The sequence below is a fragment of the Medicago sativa genome, chromosome 7 (genome assembly GCF_051527215.1).
Source record: "Medicago sativa cultivar Bolivia chromosome 7, Bolivia_mono, whole genome shotgun sequence".
Lineage (NCBI taxonomy): Eukaryota > Viridiplantae > Streptophyta > Magnoliopsida > Fabales > Fabaceae > Medicago > Medicago sativa.
Genome location: NC_140755.1, coordinates 19,819,651 through 19,837,642, shown reverse-complemented (window position 1 = coordinate 19,837,642; position 17,992 = coordinate 19,819,651). Strand labels below are relative to the sequence as shown.

General features: G+C 35.7%; 1 protein-coding gene and 1 long non-coding RNA gene across 4 annotated transcripts; both read left to right on the top strand.

Annotated features, from left to right (window-relative positions):
- The first annotated feature begins 2,592 nt into the window (after nt 1-2,592).
- LOC146904882 (uncharacterized) lies at nt 2,593-11,835 on the top strand. 3 transcript variants are annotated; one of them, XR_015018830.1, is made up of 5 exons: nt 2,593-3,485; nt 4,446-4,690; nt 6,549-9,144; nt 10,426-10,488; nt 10,710-11,835. It is a non-coding gene; the product is annotated as an uncharacterized LOC146904882 (long non-coding RNA). The 3 variants fall into 3 exon arrangements; XR_015018828.1 differs by having other exon boundaries at nt 10,426-10,527; XR_015018829.1 differs by having other exon boundaries at nt 10,426-10,564.
- A 1,388-nt stretch (nt 11,836-13,223) lies between these two features.
- Nucleotides 13,224-17,989, top strand: LOC146904881 (uncharacterized). Its single transcript, XM_085728386.1, has 2 exons — nt 13,224-17,872; nt 17,980-17,989. Exons 1-2 carry the CDS (start codon nt 13,224-13,226, stop codon nt 17,987-17,989), a joined length of 4,659 nt encoding a protein of 1,552 aa, XP_085584512.1.
- Nucleotides 17,990-17,992: the final 3 nt, after the last annotated feature.

Here is a 17,992-nt window from a genome sequence, read left to right as displayed (position 1 = left end):
TTTATAGCTTTCAAATACATATTTATAGTTTAACTCACTTTTACATGAATATATCCAAATACAAAATATTTTTAACCAAAATCAATTTTAAAAATGAATATATCTAAATACAAAATATTTTTAACCAAAATCAATTTAAAAAATCAATACAACTCAACTAAAGACACTTACTTATCATGATCACTTGTTGGTGGGGATAATGACTTAAAATGTATTGGGTCTTGGTATTGCTATGCGGTGGAAGATGATAGCAACAACAAGCCACAATATCATATCATGTACTAGTGAACATCGAGGATAAGATATGACGTTAAACAAGAAATTCATCATCATCTCTCTTTGGGACCAACATCTCACGTGCCCCACAATCCCTTTCATTAATTTCTAAAATTTTATCAGAGTTATGTTTGGTTTCACAAGAACACATTCGAATTAAATTTGGGTCGCTGTTTCATCACAAATTACTCCATTGTACTACTAGTTAAAATTGATATATTGCATATTTTATGGTGGGTCGGAATTTAAAACACCGGAAACCCTACTTCTCTACCTTTAAAATGTGTGAACTTTATCTACACTATCCTACTTGACAAGAAAAAAAATTGATTTAAGTAGAAAACTCAATTAAAATTTGTACAATGACAGAAAAACAATTTTTCATAAATTTATTAAGTGTGTTTGGTTTTAGAGTTATCAAAATTAATATTGAATCACCTAATTTTGTAAAATTGATTTTAATTAAAAATTAATTGAATATGAAACAATTTAAGTTTGGCTATATTCATGTGAAAATGAGTTGAATTCTAAATTTAAGTGTGATCATATAAAATAATATTTAGAGTCAAAATCTACAAATTAAAACTTTAAATTAGAATTATTTTCATAGGTAAATTAATTCCAATCGACATTGTCAAAATATGTGAAAACTGAAAATCAACTTGTGTGTTTGTCATGAGATAGTGAGAGTGGAAGTTGCATGTTTATGCACTTTTATCATTTTTCCTCTTCAATTCCCCCGTTATTATTATGAGTATGTTTCTTAAAAATGAATTTTTAACTTACTTCATCTATTTCTTATAACTTTTTTAAAAGGTTTTTGAAAAATTGGTTTAAATAGTTTCCAATAAAAAAATCATTGTATGATTTGGTGTCTCCTCCATGATCGAGGTGGGCAGAGGTGTCTTGTTTGGTACTTGATCGAGGTGGACTTGTTAATAAATTTGGTCATTTATCCAATAAAAAAACATTCTATCTTTTTGCTACAACTTTTTTTGAATGATAAATTTTCAAAATTTTTTTTTTTGAGTAATTTCTCTTAAAAATCATTTTTAAGATATATATTTTAAAAAAATATGTTATTTTATTATATAAAAATCTCCAATAAGGAATGTGTGTGTGTGTATTGTTTAAGATATATATTGTTTAGATGTTAATTAAAGCTTATTAATTGTTTTTAGTATTAAATACTATTATAAAACTATGTAATTTAATAATTACTATCAATATAAATGAAACATATATTATTTAATACATTTTGTATTATTAATACCATTTTTTTAGAACCATTGTTATTTACTTATAAAACAAAACAGTGAAAAAAGGAAAGAAAAAAAAAAGACTGTTACTTTTTCCACTCTATCCATTACTAGCGCGTCCTGTAAATTTTCCAAAAATGTCCTTGTGCAATTCGGATTTTTAAATCCAAATTCAGTTTTTCCTTTGTTATAGGGTGAAAAACTGAGTTCTTCACCAATTCAAATTTTTTCGGATTATATAATTCGAAGACCTCAAAAAATAGGGCGCGCTACTTAATTTTTTCGCATTATATAACCCGAAAACCCCCCAAACACCCTTTTTCAGAGGAAAAATAGTTCGGATTATATAATCCGGACGATATCAACTCAAATTTTGAGTTTGTTTCTAACATGGATAACAAATTTAAGGACAATATTAATCTTCCTAACTTTCATCCTTCTGTTTTGGGTCATTGTTAGTTGTTCTTAGTCAAAAATCGTGTTTCCGGGCTACTTGATCGGATTGCACTGAAACTTCCCCAGTAAATCAGTAAAAAATCAAGGATCAAGACTCCCTTAGAAGGGACTTCTTACGGAACTCCTGCCCTCAAAATCCAAAATTCCATCGTTTAGACCCATTTTTTATTTTTTTATTTTTCATATTCTCTGAAAAATCCGAAAAAATTTGAATTAGTTTTATTTGACAGGTTTTACCATTTTTTACTTTGTTTTTTGGTTGTTTTTAAAAGAAAAATTCGAAACTGCTGAAATTAGAGAGATTCTGATTGTTGATTATACATAAGCAAAATTCGGATTATAAAATCCGAATTAGTGAAACATGAATTCGGATTTTAAAATCCGAATTGCACAAGGGCATTTTAGGAAAATTTACAGGGCGTGCTAGTCATACATGAGGTAGGAAAAGTAATAGTAAAAAAAGAAAGTGGAAAAAGAGAAGACTCAATCTGTTAGGTCAGTGGGCCTACGCCCAATCTAATCCCTACTATAAAGAATGAAATAACATTCAACCCTAGTTTCTGTTTCTCTGTCTCCCATCAGCCGCAGTCAGCCACACTTCTAGATCTGCATTTTCTCATGATTAAACACGGGAACTAAAAATGGGTTGTAGTACATTAAGAGCATGATTATCGGTGCAAAAGCACCGTGGTATAACTGCAACAAATGAAAATGTGTCAGGAAACCTCTGATATTTGGCAACAAAGCAAGTAGTAAAACCAACCATGGTGGCAATGCATTACCACTGTTCCATTCCAGAATTTGTCAGAACTTTTGTATTGCTTTTGAGTTCTTTTTCTTTTAATTAATATTTTATATTATTAAAGTATATTGTAGTTGTAAGATAAGTGGGACCCATTTTAGAGTTTTAGAGGAGTGGTATGGATATTTAGAAAATGTAGTTGAGTGGTTTAAATAATTGGGAAGTGTAAAGTAATATAATATATTATGTGGGTCCCATTTATACCACCCATTTGGGTGGCATGGATGTGGGTGCTCTAAAAGATTTCTTTCATTTCTTCTTCTTTTGATCGTGAAAAAGGATGAAGTTGTTCCTACCTCAGATCCAGCTGTTCTGACCTCCGATCGTACGATTTTGACCCTAAAAAAAAAATAGTTTTAAGTGAATATCGGCCACTTTGACCCGATTTTGGTCTGCCCCGCTCCACCGGATAGAGACAGCTAAATCCACTTTCTCTAAACGCTCAGCCTTGGAGCATTGCAATGCAGTGGTATGTTTTTGGCCGCTCCGCGCTGCAATAGCGCCGGTAGCAGCCGCTATTGACAACAAAGGTTTAAGTATTTCTAAATCCAAATCCACAATTCACTTGCCGCAGCTGTTATATAAACATTTTTCAAAACCCTAATTTTATAAACCCCCACCACTGTTAGCCACAACAACTGCACCTTAATTACTTTTCATAAAGATTCGATGTAGACAAATGCATGATGCAGGTATATACCTTTTTACTTATGATTCCTCAGTTTTCATTCATTTGTTTGTTGCATTTATTATTTAGATTTCTTTTAATTTGTGGTAAATCTAGATTTGCAATTTCTCCATCTCCAGGAAAACTTTGAGGCTCAACTTGTTGAAAATGAATTTTATTTCTTCATCATCATCATCTACCATGTATTTTAGTTGATCAAACACATGTTATATCTTGTTTATTATTTAAACGACTGTGATTTCTTTGATCAAAAATTTAAAAGGCACCGGTTATATCAATTTCCACCATTTTCCAGTTGAGAGAGGTGTAGAGACATGCACTCATGATATTGAAAACAAGAAGTTGTATGGAATTTGTGAGTGTGCATCTGAATCTCCGTTGCTTGTATTTTTTTGTTGTTGAAATCGGAAATATTAGTAAATGGTTGTTTTGGTAGGGTATCATTAAAAAAAAAAAAATAGATACAAATCATACGGGAGTATTGACAATATTTAATATGTAATACACGACAAAACATGTAAAAAAAATATGAACATGATAATAGGCTCCTTACCCATATGAATATGATGGAAATTGTATATGGGTTAGGATGATCAGTTGGAGGCCCTTATTTCATATGATTTAATGTTATTATGCAAAAATGATTTTACCCTATTTTCATCTATAATAAAGATCTCGTTCTATTTTTTCTTTTAAAAATGTGTTCTAATTTTAATCCATTGCATATCAGATATTTATGCATTCTATTTCTAAATATCATTTTACTCTAATTTGTTTTTCTTATCCCTTCATCTGACAACTGAGGAAGAAATTAGTTGTTAATTCAGATTTGTTTTTCTTTGACCCTAAGACTTGGAAATGAAACATGAGATTTGGAGTTTAATATTAGGTGAATTTGTATATTCCTCTTCTTAGACAATTCTAAAATTTCTTTATCATTCATTGCATTAAATTCAATGAACAGGTTTAGCAGCAATAATTGTATTGAAAGCCTGTCGGAACAAGAGCTAAAGTCAAAGGCAAAATGAATCCATCAATATGAACCTTGATGTTTGAGTGAAGGATGAGCTTATGTGGAAAATTCACATGCAATTTGATACCTTCAAAATAATTTTAGTCATGCCTTCTCTATCACTTTAACTGAGATGCCAAGGAGAATTATGAAATGAAGTGGAAATCACATGTTGAAGTCAGAGATATCACTAGCCTGTAAGTATTTTCAATATTAATACTGCAATTGATATGATTTTCATGCATAAAAGTTGGGGGAAAATGAAAAGTAAACTACATATTGAATGATAAAATTTAATATCTTCTACCTTATATAATTTTACTATCTTTGATGTGGTTTTGTTCTTTACCACGTTGCGCCTTCTTGTTTTCTATTCTTTAACTCAATTTCAATGATCTCTCTGTGCTACTATAAATTACAATTCATCTATCAAAGTTATGTATCCCATCAATAACAAAGTTAAATAAGCTAGCTTATTAGATATCATATTGTCTATGCATGTTTCAATATACTATACAATTTTCAACAAATCTTAAGAATAATAGTTTTGCATTTTAAGAGCAAAACGAATTTAATTAATTCAAAAATGAGAGAAGTACAAATAGTAATAAACCTAAAGGTTGGGTGTCAAAACAAGGGGAACTCTACCCGCCAAAGTAAAATCATCCAAACTATGAATTATAGAAAATAAGAGGATTCAAAAATCACTCGTAGTACAATCACTTGTAGATAGAAACGACCCCCAAGAGGTGGATTTAATAGCATCTTCAATTTCCTCCGGCACCAATATCTTAGTTGAGAAAATAATTCCATATCTAACCTCCCAAATCTTCCAAACGGTTGTGTGTCAAATAAGAGTCACGCCTTTATAATGATTCTTGTTGCAAGAAGAGAAGGAAAAATAATAAAGTAGAGTAAAAAGGGAATCAATGGATCTAGCCATGAAGACGTTAAATAAAAGGCACTGAAAATGTGATTAATGAAAGGAATAATGGGCTAAAACGGTCTCAACTTCATAATTCAATGCATGTAAGCTAAAAGCAAAAGTACAAATTGAATACGTTTCAAACGCAACATATTCTAAAAGAAGTTGCACATAATAGGTATTTATCATAAAATCGACTAAATACATAACATATTCATATAACTTCGTTGAATGTAAGTTATAAAACAAAAATAAAATCAAAAGCAGTTTAGACACAAATATTTTTAGATAACCAGCACAAAATAGGTATTTAACACGAAATGGAGTAAATATGTATGAATAGGTTTTAGTTTAGACACAACTTTATTAAATACGTTTGAGAGACAAAATATTTTATGAGAACATGAAAGGGTATTTTGCACAAAAGAGAAACATAGTAATACATTCCTTATAGGATGATAAAATAACTAAGAACTTGACAATAAAATTATATCATATCTGCTTGTAAAATACAAACAACTAAAGATAACAAAAAATCATGAGAAATATATAATTCTCTTTGAGGATAGTCTCATTTGTTTTGCGATGCCCTAAAAAAACACAAATAAAAAAAGTTCATTGAATACCCTACAAACAAAAAACAAGAAGAGAAATGAAAAGAGAAAAATACAAAGTTATAGATGCCTTAGGAGAAGCGAAAATGACAAATTGAAGAAGAAGAACATTAAGAAAGAAAGAAGATATTTGATGAAATAGTTGAAGTGAATTAAGAAAGTGGATGTAGTAATATGTAATGCCTGAAAGATGAGGTTTATAAAAAGTTTGATTTGACTCAAAAATCAAAACAGAATTGGTGTAGTTAGTATAACTTAGTTTCAACGAGAGTTAGTTTGAATTAATGGGGTAATGTGACCGATTGTGGAATGAATTCAAATAGACACTTAATTTTGGTAGTATTTATTTACTTATTTTTTGTTACCATGTTATAGATATAAAGTTTTTATCATAGAGCTTATTGATAGTTAATCTCCATAAAATGGAACTCAACTTTATTTAAGGGGTTCAAATCTCTTACTATTAGTACCAATTCATTGTTGTCGGTGGTAGTTTATTTTGTCTATAATTGTCAGGTTAGGAGGGATGTCTTGAGGATCGTTCACATTTGGTTCGAAGCAACCACACATGTAAGAGAAACATCACAATTTAACCCAAAATCTTAATGTAATGTGTTTATAAGTCGTCTTGTTTACAAATTGTTTGACCTCCATTTTTTTAAATATATTAATTAATATAGAAATTAAAATATTTCATGAAATAAATAAGTAAAATAAAACACCAATTCCCATAAAAGAAAAACACCAATTAAAAATAACCACCATGTCACCTAATTGGCTGGTTATAAAGATATTTTAGATTCTAAAAATTTATTTTTTAAATATATTAATTAATGTAGAAATTAATAAATTTCATAATTAAATAAATAAAATAGAAAACCAATTCAAAATGGTCACCTTTTGACCAAAAAAATTAAAAATAGCAACCTTTTGACCAATAAAAGGCCACCTAACCAACTTTAGTTAAGTTCGTCCAGTCTTCAAATTGCTATATATACAAGCATTTTCTAAACCCTATTGTCTAAATCCCTGATAGCTTGCCACAGCTGCTGCTCCTCCTGAGCACCGCTTACTAGGGATTTTGAAAAGGAGTTGTCGTTAAAGTCGAGGACAATAGGACATGTTCAGAAGGAGCAGCAGTTGCGGCAAACTATTAGGGATTTAAACAATAGGGTTTAGAAAATGTTTGTATATATAGCAATTTGAGGACTGAATGAACATACCTAGGGTTGGTTAGGTGACCTTTTTTTGGTCAAAAGGTTGCCATTTTTAATTTTTTTGGGTCAAAAGGTGACAATTTTTAATTAGTTTTTTATTTAATTTATTTAATTATGAAATTTATTAATTTTTACATTGACTAATATATTTAAAAATTAAATTTTTAGAATCTAAAATATGTTTATAACTAGCAAATTGAGTGACATGGTGGCCATTTTTAATTGGTGTTTTATTTTATTTTATTTTTTAGCAAAAAGTGGAACAACAGTATGTTGTATCCACCAAATATATATATAAGATATCAAGGAAAAAACAAAGGGGGGACTAGGCCAAAAACCCCCTCAAAAATGAACAAATCTAAAGTTAGGATTTAGATTTAAAAAAATGGAGATCGAAACGAGACGACTTATAAACACATTACGTTAAGGTTTTGAGTTAAATTGTGATGTCTCTCTTACATGTGTGGTTGCTTTGAACCAAATATGGACGATCCTATGGATGATTTTGTTGATTGGAAGGAGGCTAATCAACTTATCCATCTTCCTACCAGAGGCTCTTTTTACACCTGGTCGAATAGAATGGATGGAAATATTAATACAGATAAGTGACTTGACATAGCCATTTGCAATCAACAATGGCTGAATATGTGCTCCCCATTATCTTGCTCTACCTTGGTAAAACATCGTTTTGATCACTCTCCTTTACTCCTTGACTTCCAGTTTTCTGTTTTGAACCTCATTTCAAATTTCCTAAAATATGGACCAAACATGAAGATTGTATAAAATACAGTTAGAAATTCTAGGAACCTCTCTGTGGGTGGTTGTCCTATGTTTATTTTGTCCTAAAAGTTGAAGCACTTAAGGTTAACCTAAAAGAATGGAATAAGTTTGTGTTTGATAATATTCACAATCAGGTAAAGGAAACATAAACAAAAGTTCGAAACATTAATGACCAGATTGAAACTTTTGGTCTCGCTGATAACCTCCAAAACCTTAAAAAATTAGCCTACATAAACCTTGACAAAGCCCTGGATAGACAAGAAACTTTTTGGAAAGAAAAAGTAAAGGTGAAATGGCATACTGATGGAGATAGGAACACCTCACACTTCCAAGAGTGTCAGAATCAAGTAAAAAACCAACCTCATATCAACCATAAGAAGTGGTGATAGTGTGCTTACAGAGCCAGTGCAAATAACAAATCACATTTCTAATAATTTTAAACATTTGTTTTCTACTAACTTTGATGTTTTGCAGGATATTCCTTTGGTTCGGAGGTCATTTCTTCTAAACTTATTGGAACAATGTGAATACTGATGTAACTAATGCAGTTTTAAATTTCTTTGTAGATGACTGGCTGCTCCCTAACTACAATGCCAATGTTATTATTCCCATACCTAAGTTTCAAGGTGCTGACTGTGTGGAGCAATATAGGCCTATAGCTTTAGATAACTTCAAATTTAAAATTATAACCAAAGTGATTGTTGAAAGGTTAGCTAGAATCATGCCTAACCTCATTTCTAAGCAGGAAAGAGGATTTATTCAAGAAAGACAAATCAAAAAGTGTATCAACCTCACTTGAGAAGCAGCCAACCTTCTCCATAATAGATCTTTTGGAGGTAATCTTGCCCTTAAAATAGACATTTATAAAGCCTTTGACACTATGGAATGAAAATTTCTTTTGAAGATTTTGAAAGCTTTTGGTTTTAATGAAAACATTTGTAATTGGATATAGGTCATTTTAAACTCACATTCTCTGACAATTTCTCTCAATGGTAAGTTTCATGATTATTTTCATTGTAAGAGAAGGGTGAGGTAGGGAGACCGTATCTCTCCTCTCCTTTTCTATATTGCCAAAGAGGTGATGAGCAGAGGTATTTCTAGATTGATGGATGAAGGTAAGCTAGATGATGACAGTACATCATTACTAGTTTTTTAGTCATATTTGTGTCCTTTTTGTAATGTTTAGAGAGTCAACTGCTTGTAATTCATGGTGAAATCAGATTAAAACAGGAACAAGAGCCCAAGAGAAGAAATTCCTGAAAAGATTGAAAAATGCCTAAGAATAAAACATCGTGCCACGATTGGATCGTAACGTGGCACGTTTGTTGAACGTGGGACAAAGAATTTGTCACTGGAAATTTCGTGCCACGATGAAATCTGGAACGTGCCACGATATGAAAGTTTGTCTGCTGCCACGTAGGATTAATGAAGTGATCGTGCCACGATTGGATCGTAACGTGGCACGATGATCGGCTTTCTGAAACCCTAATTTTGTGTTTATAAAAGCCAGAAGCGACCAGAAGCTTGGAGTGCGATTTTGGAGACCTAAACAGAGCATAGACGTCACCAGGAAACAGTGGATCTCACCCAACTCATAGTTGGTTCTGGTTTATGTATGTTCACTATTTTCTATGTATTTGATTGTTTAGTTATGAGTAGCTAAACTCTTAGATTGATTAAGCCATGAGATGAATCTTTGTGATCTGTGAACCATGTAATTTGTTACGAACTCTCTTTGACATCAATGAAAACTTAGTCTTTATTCAGAATTATTTGTGTTCATTGCTTTTTGTATGATTGTTTGCATGACTACTATTAGCCCTAGCTTTTAATCCTGAAATAGTAATTCTGTTTAACTCAACACTAGGAACCTAGAGATAGGAAATTGAGAGTTATGACTTAAGAAATAACGTTCTGACTTTGCTTCCACGGTTATTCAATCTGGTTAAGAGATTAATAGGGTTATAACTTAGGAAAGGGTTTTGAGTCAAGAGATTGATCAAAATCACTTAGTTAATCCGTCGTAAAGCTAGGTTAATTTCTTTGAGAAAGAAGAGAGGTAAATTACTCACAGTGAGCAATAGAGGATTCGAAAGGCTTGATCATCTGTTTTTAATCCAATTATCAACCCATTTTATTTACTTTGTTTAAGTTTTATAAAACTAAATCCAACTGCCTAGGGCAACCCCATAAATTTAATACATCCTTAATTTTAACGCTTTTGCCGATTAGAAATTGAAACAGTCCCTGTGGATACGAACTTATAAATTTTATTACTTCGATATATTTTTGGTACACTTGCCAGATTTCTATCACTAGACCTTATCAAGGGATCCAGAAAACCATATGTTCCTTCTCATGTGTTGTATGTTGACGATATCATTTTTTTTTTGTAGAGGAAAGACTACAAAACCTTAACGCTCTTCAGAATCTGTTTCATGACTATGCTTCAATATATGGTTAGAGGATATATGTTAACAAATCTACTATATATTCAGGTGCTATTTCTCATGAGAGACTGATAACCATTGCTAGGTTTCAACATTCAAACTCTCCCCTTTTTGTACCTTGGTGCTCCTATTTTCAAAAGGAAAGCCCAAAAAATGTCACTTTCAACCTATTGCTGATAGGATTAAGCTTAAATTGTCATCCTGAAAAGCCTCTTTACTTTCAATTGCAGGCAGAGTGCAACTAGTAATCTCATTGATTCAAGGAATGCTGATACACAATTTGTCCATATATGCTTTGCCAGTTTCATTGTTAAATGATTTGGAGAGAAGTATTAGGATCTTCATTTGGAGTGGGGACATTGAGAAGAGGAAATTAGTCATTGTGGCATGGAAAAAATTTGTAAGCCATTAGAGGAAGGAGGGTTAGGTATTAGATATCTAATCCATCTTAATGAAGCTTATAATCTTAAGCTTTGTTGGGAGATGGAGTCTTCTGATACGGATTGGGCAAAGCTGTTAAGGTCTAGAGTTTTAAAAAATGATAGATGTATTTCTTATCATACTTTCTCCTCTTTATTGAGTAGTTTTAAAAGTGAGTATAATCTTGTTATAGAAAATTCTGCCTGGCAAACTGGTGATGGGAACAATGTCAATTTTTGGAATGATTTGTGACACTTTGAGGCCTATTTATCATTCCCTTCATTTAAGACAAAATTAGTCCAAATCTTTGACGTCTAAGGTTGGTGATTTTATTAGGAATGGTCATTGGTTTATTCTTATCTCTCTCTTCAAGAAATGTTCCCATCTTTGGTGAATCTGGTGATGCAGATAACACTGCCTAGGCATCCATCTCATGATAGACTCTTATGGAAAATTCCAATAATGGGGAACTCTCTCTCAGGGATGCTTATAACTTTAAAACACCTCATTCGCAACATATAAAATGGGCCAAAGCTATATGGTATATTGATATTCCTCCTTCAAAGTCTCTTATGGCATAGAGGTTGATGCATAACAAACTCCCCACTGATGAAGACTTATGCTCAAGGGGCCTCCATATCACTTCTATGTGCAGATGTTGAATAAGTGAACAAGAAACATCCTTTCATTTATTTTTCCATTGTAATTTTGCAGTTAACATCTGGAGGTGGTTTGCATATGTTTTAGGTGTAAATCTTCAATTCAACTCCATGGAAGATATTTGGACCCTAACAGATGGAGGTTGGTCACCTCAGTGTAAGTTAGTAATTAAGTCTTCCTTGGTAAATTTTTTTGTTGTTATTTGGTTAGCTAGAAACCAATTGGCATTTTCTGAAAAGTATTTACATTGGAAATCATCTGTCTATTTAATCATTGCTACTGTTTCCCTATCTTGGAATAACTCTAAAAAAGTTGCCATAAACTCCATTGATGAATTCATCCTCCCAAGGCCCTAGATATAATTGAGGTGATTTGGCAACCTCCTATTTTGAACTGAACTCTTTTGTCTGGATGTATGACATTCCTCCTCAGACTAGTGCAAATTTCTTTACAAAGAGGCTTGACTTACCATGTTTTAGATTTGTAAATGGTTGAAAGGTTTTGGCTTAGTCCCCATTTCCTTTTTGTATATCTATTTTTGGTTTATATGGGTGATGCTCTTTGCATCATCAGTTTATTAAAAAAATTGTGGATGATACTCAAAACTTCTCTCCGACCTAACAATTTTAGACAAAATAAATAAATTACCACCAACAACAATAACATTATTTTAGCTCTATGAGACATTACTTTACCTCGTTTAATCGTTTAATGCAATAATTTAATTTAATTTTCATAAAAAGTAAATATTGGTATATGAATCCCCTTTTTGGTCAAGACTCATGACACTTTTATACATGAGTTTTTTTTTTTTTTTTTAGAATATATAGGAATATTTATTGGGTAATGTTAACCAGAACTCCAGGAGCACCAGTTAACATAACCTTTATTTATTTATTTACTAAATATACTTTATTTATTTATTTATTTTCTTACAGATATCTTTTACTTTCACTTTTACCAATTCAACTAAAAAGCATCTAACTTTTTATTCAATTTCATAAGCTTAGTCATTTAAACATAAAAATATAGATACCACGACACATCACATATGTTTTTTTTTTTTTTTTTATCTTCCATGGCTAACACACGTTCTAGAAAATACATCAAATTTTTAATATCAAACTATCATATATAAACTTTCTTTCCTTCGATATACTCTTCTCTTACTCTCTTTTCTTCCACTTTCTCTTAGATTTAAACTGTATACACTTATGTAGTCACGTGTATCTCCTTCGTTTAATCAAAGATTAAATGGTCTAAATTTCAAACTAGATATTTTAAATCAAAAGTGGACTGGTATGGAGGACCATACCACGTGGACTCTCATACACATTGACTATTCAACATGAACAGCTCAGCTTGATCGTTCAGGTCATGTGAGCTCTATCTGCTTAGCTCAGTTTGATCGTTCAGGTCATGTGAGCTCTGTCTGCTTAACTCAGCTCGGTCATCCAGGTCGTGTGAGCTCCATCATCAACGTCACTAGCTCACTCTCAAGTCGTTGTCCAAGTAACATTGTGGTCCTCCTCTCAAAGGCATCTCATAACATGCCACGCGTCCTGCACGGACAAGTGACGTGAGCTGTGTATCCTCGACTCCACGCGCCTTGTACGGACGAGCAGGGCAAGGAAAGTTCGATCAACTCCACGCGCCTGGGATAGATGAGCCTTATGGATCTCAGAGTTAATGGGCCTGGACATCCAAAGAAAGGCCCATTAGGTCAAGAAAGTGAGGACTATAAAAGGGGGACACTTAGATGCTTGAGGGGACAGATTCCATATAGAAAAAACAGTGTATCATTCATTTACTTCTTAAGAGTGCTCTTGAGACTCCACCTAGGACGTCTCACTGAGCAGCTCGCCTGTTGTAATAAAACTTGTGTTTATATACGTGAACATTGGCGCCCACCGTGGGGCTACGGTAAAACTTTCCAACGACCTAGCTCCGTTTTCAACAAATCTATCATCATGGTAGGTCGCAGACAAACCCGAACCTCATCCGGATCCGAACTGGAAGACGACGCCAACCCACAACTAGCTCAACTGCTCGAGGCAGTGCGTGAGCTTCAAGAGCAGAATGTCGAGCAACAGAAACAAAATGACGAGCACCAACGTCTGCAAGCAGAAGCTCGAGCTCGGGAGGCTGAGCTGAGGCAACAACTGGAAGATCGAGAGCGCGAGCTCAGACATCAGATGGAGGCTAGAGAGAGGGAGTTAAGGGAACAACTCGAGCTCTTAAGAAACAATGTCACCGGAGCTGAGACTACCAGACTGATGCCTAAGGTGTTTCAACCCTTCTCGGCGGAGATACAAGCAGTGGAAATCCCTCGTCATTTTAGGGAACCTACTATAGACTCATATGATGGGACGAGTGACCCACAAAGTCACATCTCAACATTCCAAACACAGATGTTCATAAGCGGAGCAGATGATGCGTTGAGCTGCAAAATATTTGCTGGGACCTTAAAAGGTGTAGCACACAAGTGGATTGCGGGGCTGCCTGCCAGATCAGTGACAAATTTTGAGGACCTAGCATCCCGCTTTGTCGCCCAATTTGCAGCAAACACTGAGAAGCCTTTCCTACTAGCAGATTTGTTTGATATCCGACAACGTTCCGCAGAATCTTTGAAAAGCTACCTAGCTCGGTTCAACAGCGCCACTCTCATGGTGACGGAACCTAATGAAGATATTTTTGTTATGGCCTTTGAGAAGGGTCTGAACTCTGGGGCTTTCAGCGAAGCTTTAACTTTGCGCAAGGCGCACTCCATGAACGAGATTCGAATGAGGGCGGAGAAACATATCGAAGCCGAGGAGATCACACGAGAGAAGGGATCCAAGGAGATACGAAACAGAGACCGAGCTAACGAGGATCGTAGGGAAGGAGTGATGAAAAGGTTAGGGGGAGAAAGGTTCTCAAGAGGTGCCCAACTGGATCGAGGAGGCCGACCAGAGCGTGAAGTCCCCAGCAGAAGAAACCTATGGGAAGAAAATTTCACTCCTTTGAACAAAAGAAGAGCTCAAATACTCAAGGAGGTCATGAACACTCAAATTATCAAGCGACCACCTCCAAACCCTCGTCCTATGGGAAGTGAAGCAGGATTATGGTGTGAGTACCATCGCACACAAGGACACGACACCGACAACTGCCGTACCCTTAAAATGCACATTGAAAAGCTGATACAAGAGGGTCACCTTGGGCGCTACGTTCAAGGAAGGGGTGGAGGATACCATGACAAAAGGGCTGCTCCCAGTAGAAATTCAAGTCGATCCCCGAAGCGAGGTCGTGGAAAGGAGAAGCTTCAGGACAAAGAGGTTGAGGAGGGGCACGAAAGGAACAACAGAGGCACGGTCAACACCATAGCAGGGGGATTTTCTGGAGGTGGATCTACTAGCTCTGCCAGAAGAAGATATTCACGGTCCAACCAATCTTGCAATATGGTGGGAGTGTACGCTTTCAAAGAGCACCCTCAGTTAGCTTTTACCTTCAAAGATTTTGAAGGACTGTATCCTCATGACGATGATCCTTTGGTCATCTCCGTATCCACGGCTGGTTTCCAAATTAAACGTACAATTGTGGACACTGGTAGCTCAGCGAATGTGTTGTTTTGGGAAGTGTTCAAAAAGCTAGATCTTCCTAAAGAAGTTATGAGGGAGCACCGAGGATCTCTGTTGGGATTTGCTGGAGAATCCGTCGAAATCATTGGATACGTAGACTTACGCACCACATTTGGGGAGGAGGAGAATGCAAAAACTATTGTTATAAAATACATTGTGGTTGATGCACGATCTTCCTACAATATCATTTTAGGAAGACCAGCGTTGAATGGGTTGGAAGCAGTTACATCAACCGCACACTTGTGTATGAAGTATCCGCTAGAAAACGGTCGTGTGGGAGTTGTCAAGGGAGATCAGATCGCCGCCAGAAAATGCTATGAGGATAGCTTGAGAAACAAGGGAGCTGAAAGGAGAAAGACACCTGAGGACCTGCGTTGTAACCTCTTGGACCTGGACCCAAGAAGTTTTAGCAAGGATGAAGAGGAATGGCATCCAAGGCCGGCAGAGGAGGTGAAGGAGGTACAGGTGGGGGAAGATCCGTGCAAGAAGGTCAGGATCGGCACGACCTTGTCAAAAGAGATGGAAGAGGAGCTGAAATGTACTCTAAGGAGAAACCTGGATGTGTTTGCATGGTCAGCCAAAGACATGCCGGGAATAGACCCAAATTTCATATGTCATCGGTTAGCTATTGATCCAATGGCGAGAGTTGTACAACAAAGAAAGCGTAAGATGAGTTTGGAGAAGCAAAATGCAGTACAAGAGGAGACTCACAAACTGGTAAAAGCAAAATTTATTAGGGAGGTGAAGTATCCGACCTGGTTGGCCAACGTGGTGATGGTGAAGAAGCCCTCTGGAAAATGGAGAATGTGCACGGACTACACTGATCTAAACAAGGTGTGTCCCAAAGATGCTTATCCGCTGCCGAGCATAGATCAACTGGTAGATAACGCCTCAGGGTATGACCTTCTCAGCTTCATGGATGCTTATTCGGGCTACAACCAAATTCGAATGCACCCAGAGGATGAAGAAAAGACAGCTTTTATGACAGACAAAGCTAACTACTGTTACAAAGTTATCTCGTTTGGGTTGAGGAATGCTGGAGCAACTTTTCAAAGATTGGTGGATAAAGTCTTCAAGAGTGAGATAGGCAAGACGATCGAGGTGTATGTAGACGACATGGTGGTGAAATCGACAAAAGAGGAGGATCATCAAGGAAGCCTCAACAAAGTATTCGACTTGCTTAGGAGGTACAATATCAAGCTAAATCCGGAGAAATGTTCGTTTGGAGTACAAGCAGGCAAGTTTTTAGGCTTCATGCTAACTAGGAGGGGAATAGAGGTCAATCCAGAAAAGTGCAAAGCTATCATGGATATGAGGAGTCCAACTGATGCGAAGGAGGTACAAAAACTGACTGGGAGGATTGCTTCGCTCACGAGGTTCCTGTCATGCTCAGCTGATAAAAACCTACCTTTCTTCCAATTGCTTCGAAAAAATGAAAAGTTTTGCTGGACAGAAGAGTGTGAAGGTGCTTTTCAAAAGCTAAAGGAATTTTTGACAACCCCTCCCATCCTGGTGAAACCTAAGCTAGGCACTCCCCTCATACTTTACCTGGCAGTATCTGAGAATGCTTGTAGCTCAGTGTTAGTCCAAGAAGTAGGAAAGGAGCAAAAACCAGTGTACTTTACCAGCAAAGTGCTGCATGGAGCAGAGGTACGATACCAGAAGATTGAAAAGGTGGCATTAGCTCTAGTATCATCAGCTAGGAAGTTGAGACCTTACTTTCAAAGTCATACCATAATAGTTCGAACCGATCTACCCATTCGACAAGTACTGCAAAAGCCGGACCTGGCAGGAAGGATGGTAGCATGGTCAGTAGAATTGTCTGAGTTTGACATTGCTTTTGAACCAAGGGGAGCAATAAAAGCACAAGTTCTAGCAGATTTTCTTGTAGAGATGACTGTTGAAAAAGGAAGCATGGAAGCAGCTAAATGGGTATTGTCGGTTGATGGTTCATCTAACCTTAAAGGAAGTGGAGCAGGAGTGGCATTGGAAGGACCTGATGGTGTGTTAATAGAGCAGTCCTTGAGGTTTGAGTTTAGAGCAAGTAACAATCAAGCCGAGTATGAAGCTTTACTAGCAGGAATACGTTTGGCACTTGAAGTAGGAGTTAAGGAGTTGGAGGCAAAAAGTGACTCTCAACTGGTCTGTGGACAAGTGACGGGAAGTTTCCAAACCAAAGATCCTCAACTTTTGATGTATCTCGAGAGAGTTAAGCACTTAACTCAAAAGTTCGAAATTTTCAAATTGTCACATGTGCCAAGAGAGCAGAACAGCAGAGCAGATTTATTGGCTAAGCTAGCTAGCACCAAACGACCAGGGAATAATAGATCAGTAATTCAGGAAACTCTGAGACAACCAAGCATTGAGCAGGAGGAATTGCTCTTCATCACAGAAGATTTTGATTCATGGATGGGAGATATCATTCGATACTTGAAAGATGATCAGCTGCCAAAGGAGGAGGAACATGCGTCAAAGGTTAAAAAGAGGGCAGCTAAGTTCGTTGTTATTGCTGACCAACTATTCAAAAGAGGTTTTTCTAGCCCGCTCTTGAAGTGCCTAGCTCCAAAGCAGGCCGATTATGTAATGGCAGAGGTTCATGAAGGGGTATGTGGAACTCATATTGGGGGTCGAGCTCTAGCAGCTAAAGTGCTCAGAGCTGGATACTATTGGCCAACCATGAAGGAGGATTGTTCCAAGTACGTCAGGAAGTGCGACAAGTGTCAGCGGTTCTCTAACCTACATCATGCTCCTCCTGAATACCTAACCTCAGTGATTTCTCCTTGGCCTTTTTTCAAATGGGGAGTGGATATTGATAA

Bases quoted from the DNA above. Each gene is read 5' to 3' on its own strand.
- LOC146904881 (XM_085728386.1), top strand. From the start codon at position 13,224: ATGAGCCTTATGGATCTCAGAGTTAATGGGCCTGGACATCCAAAGAAA.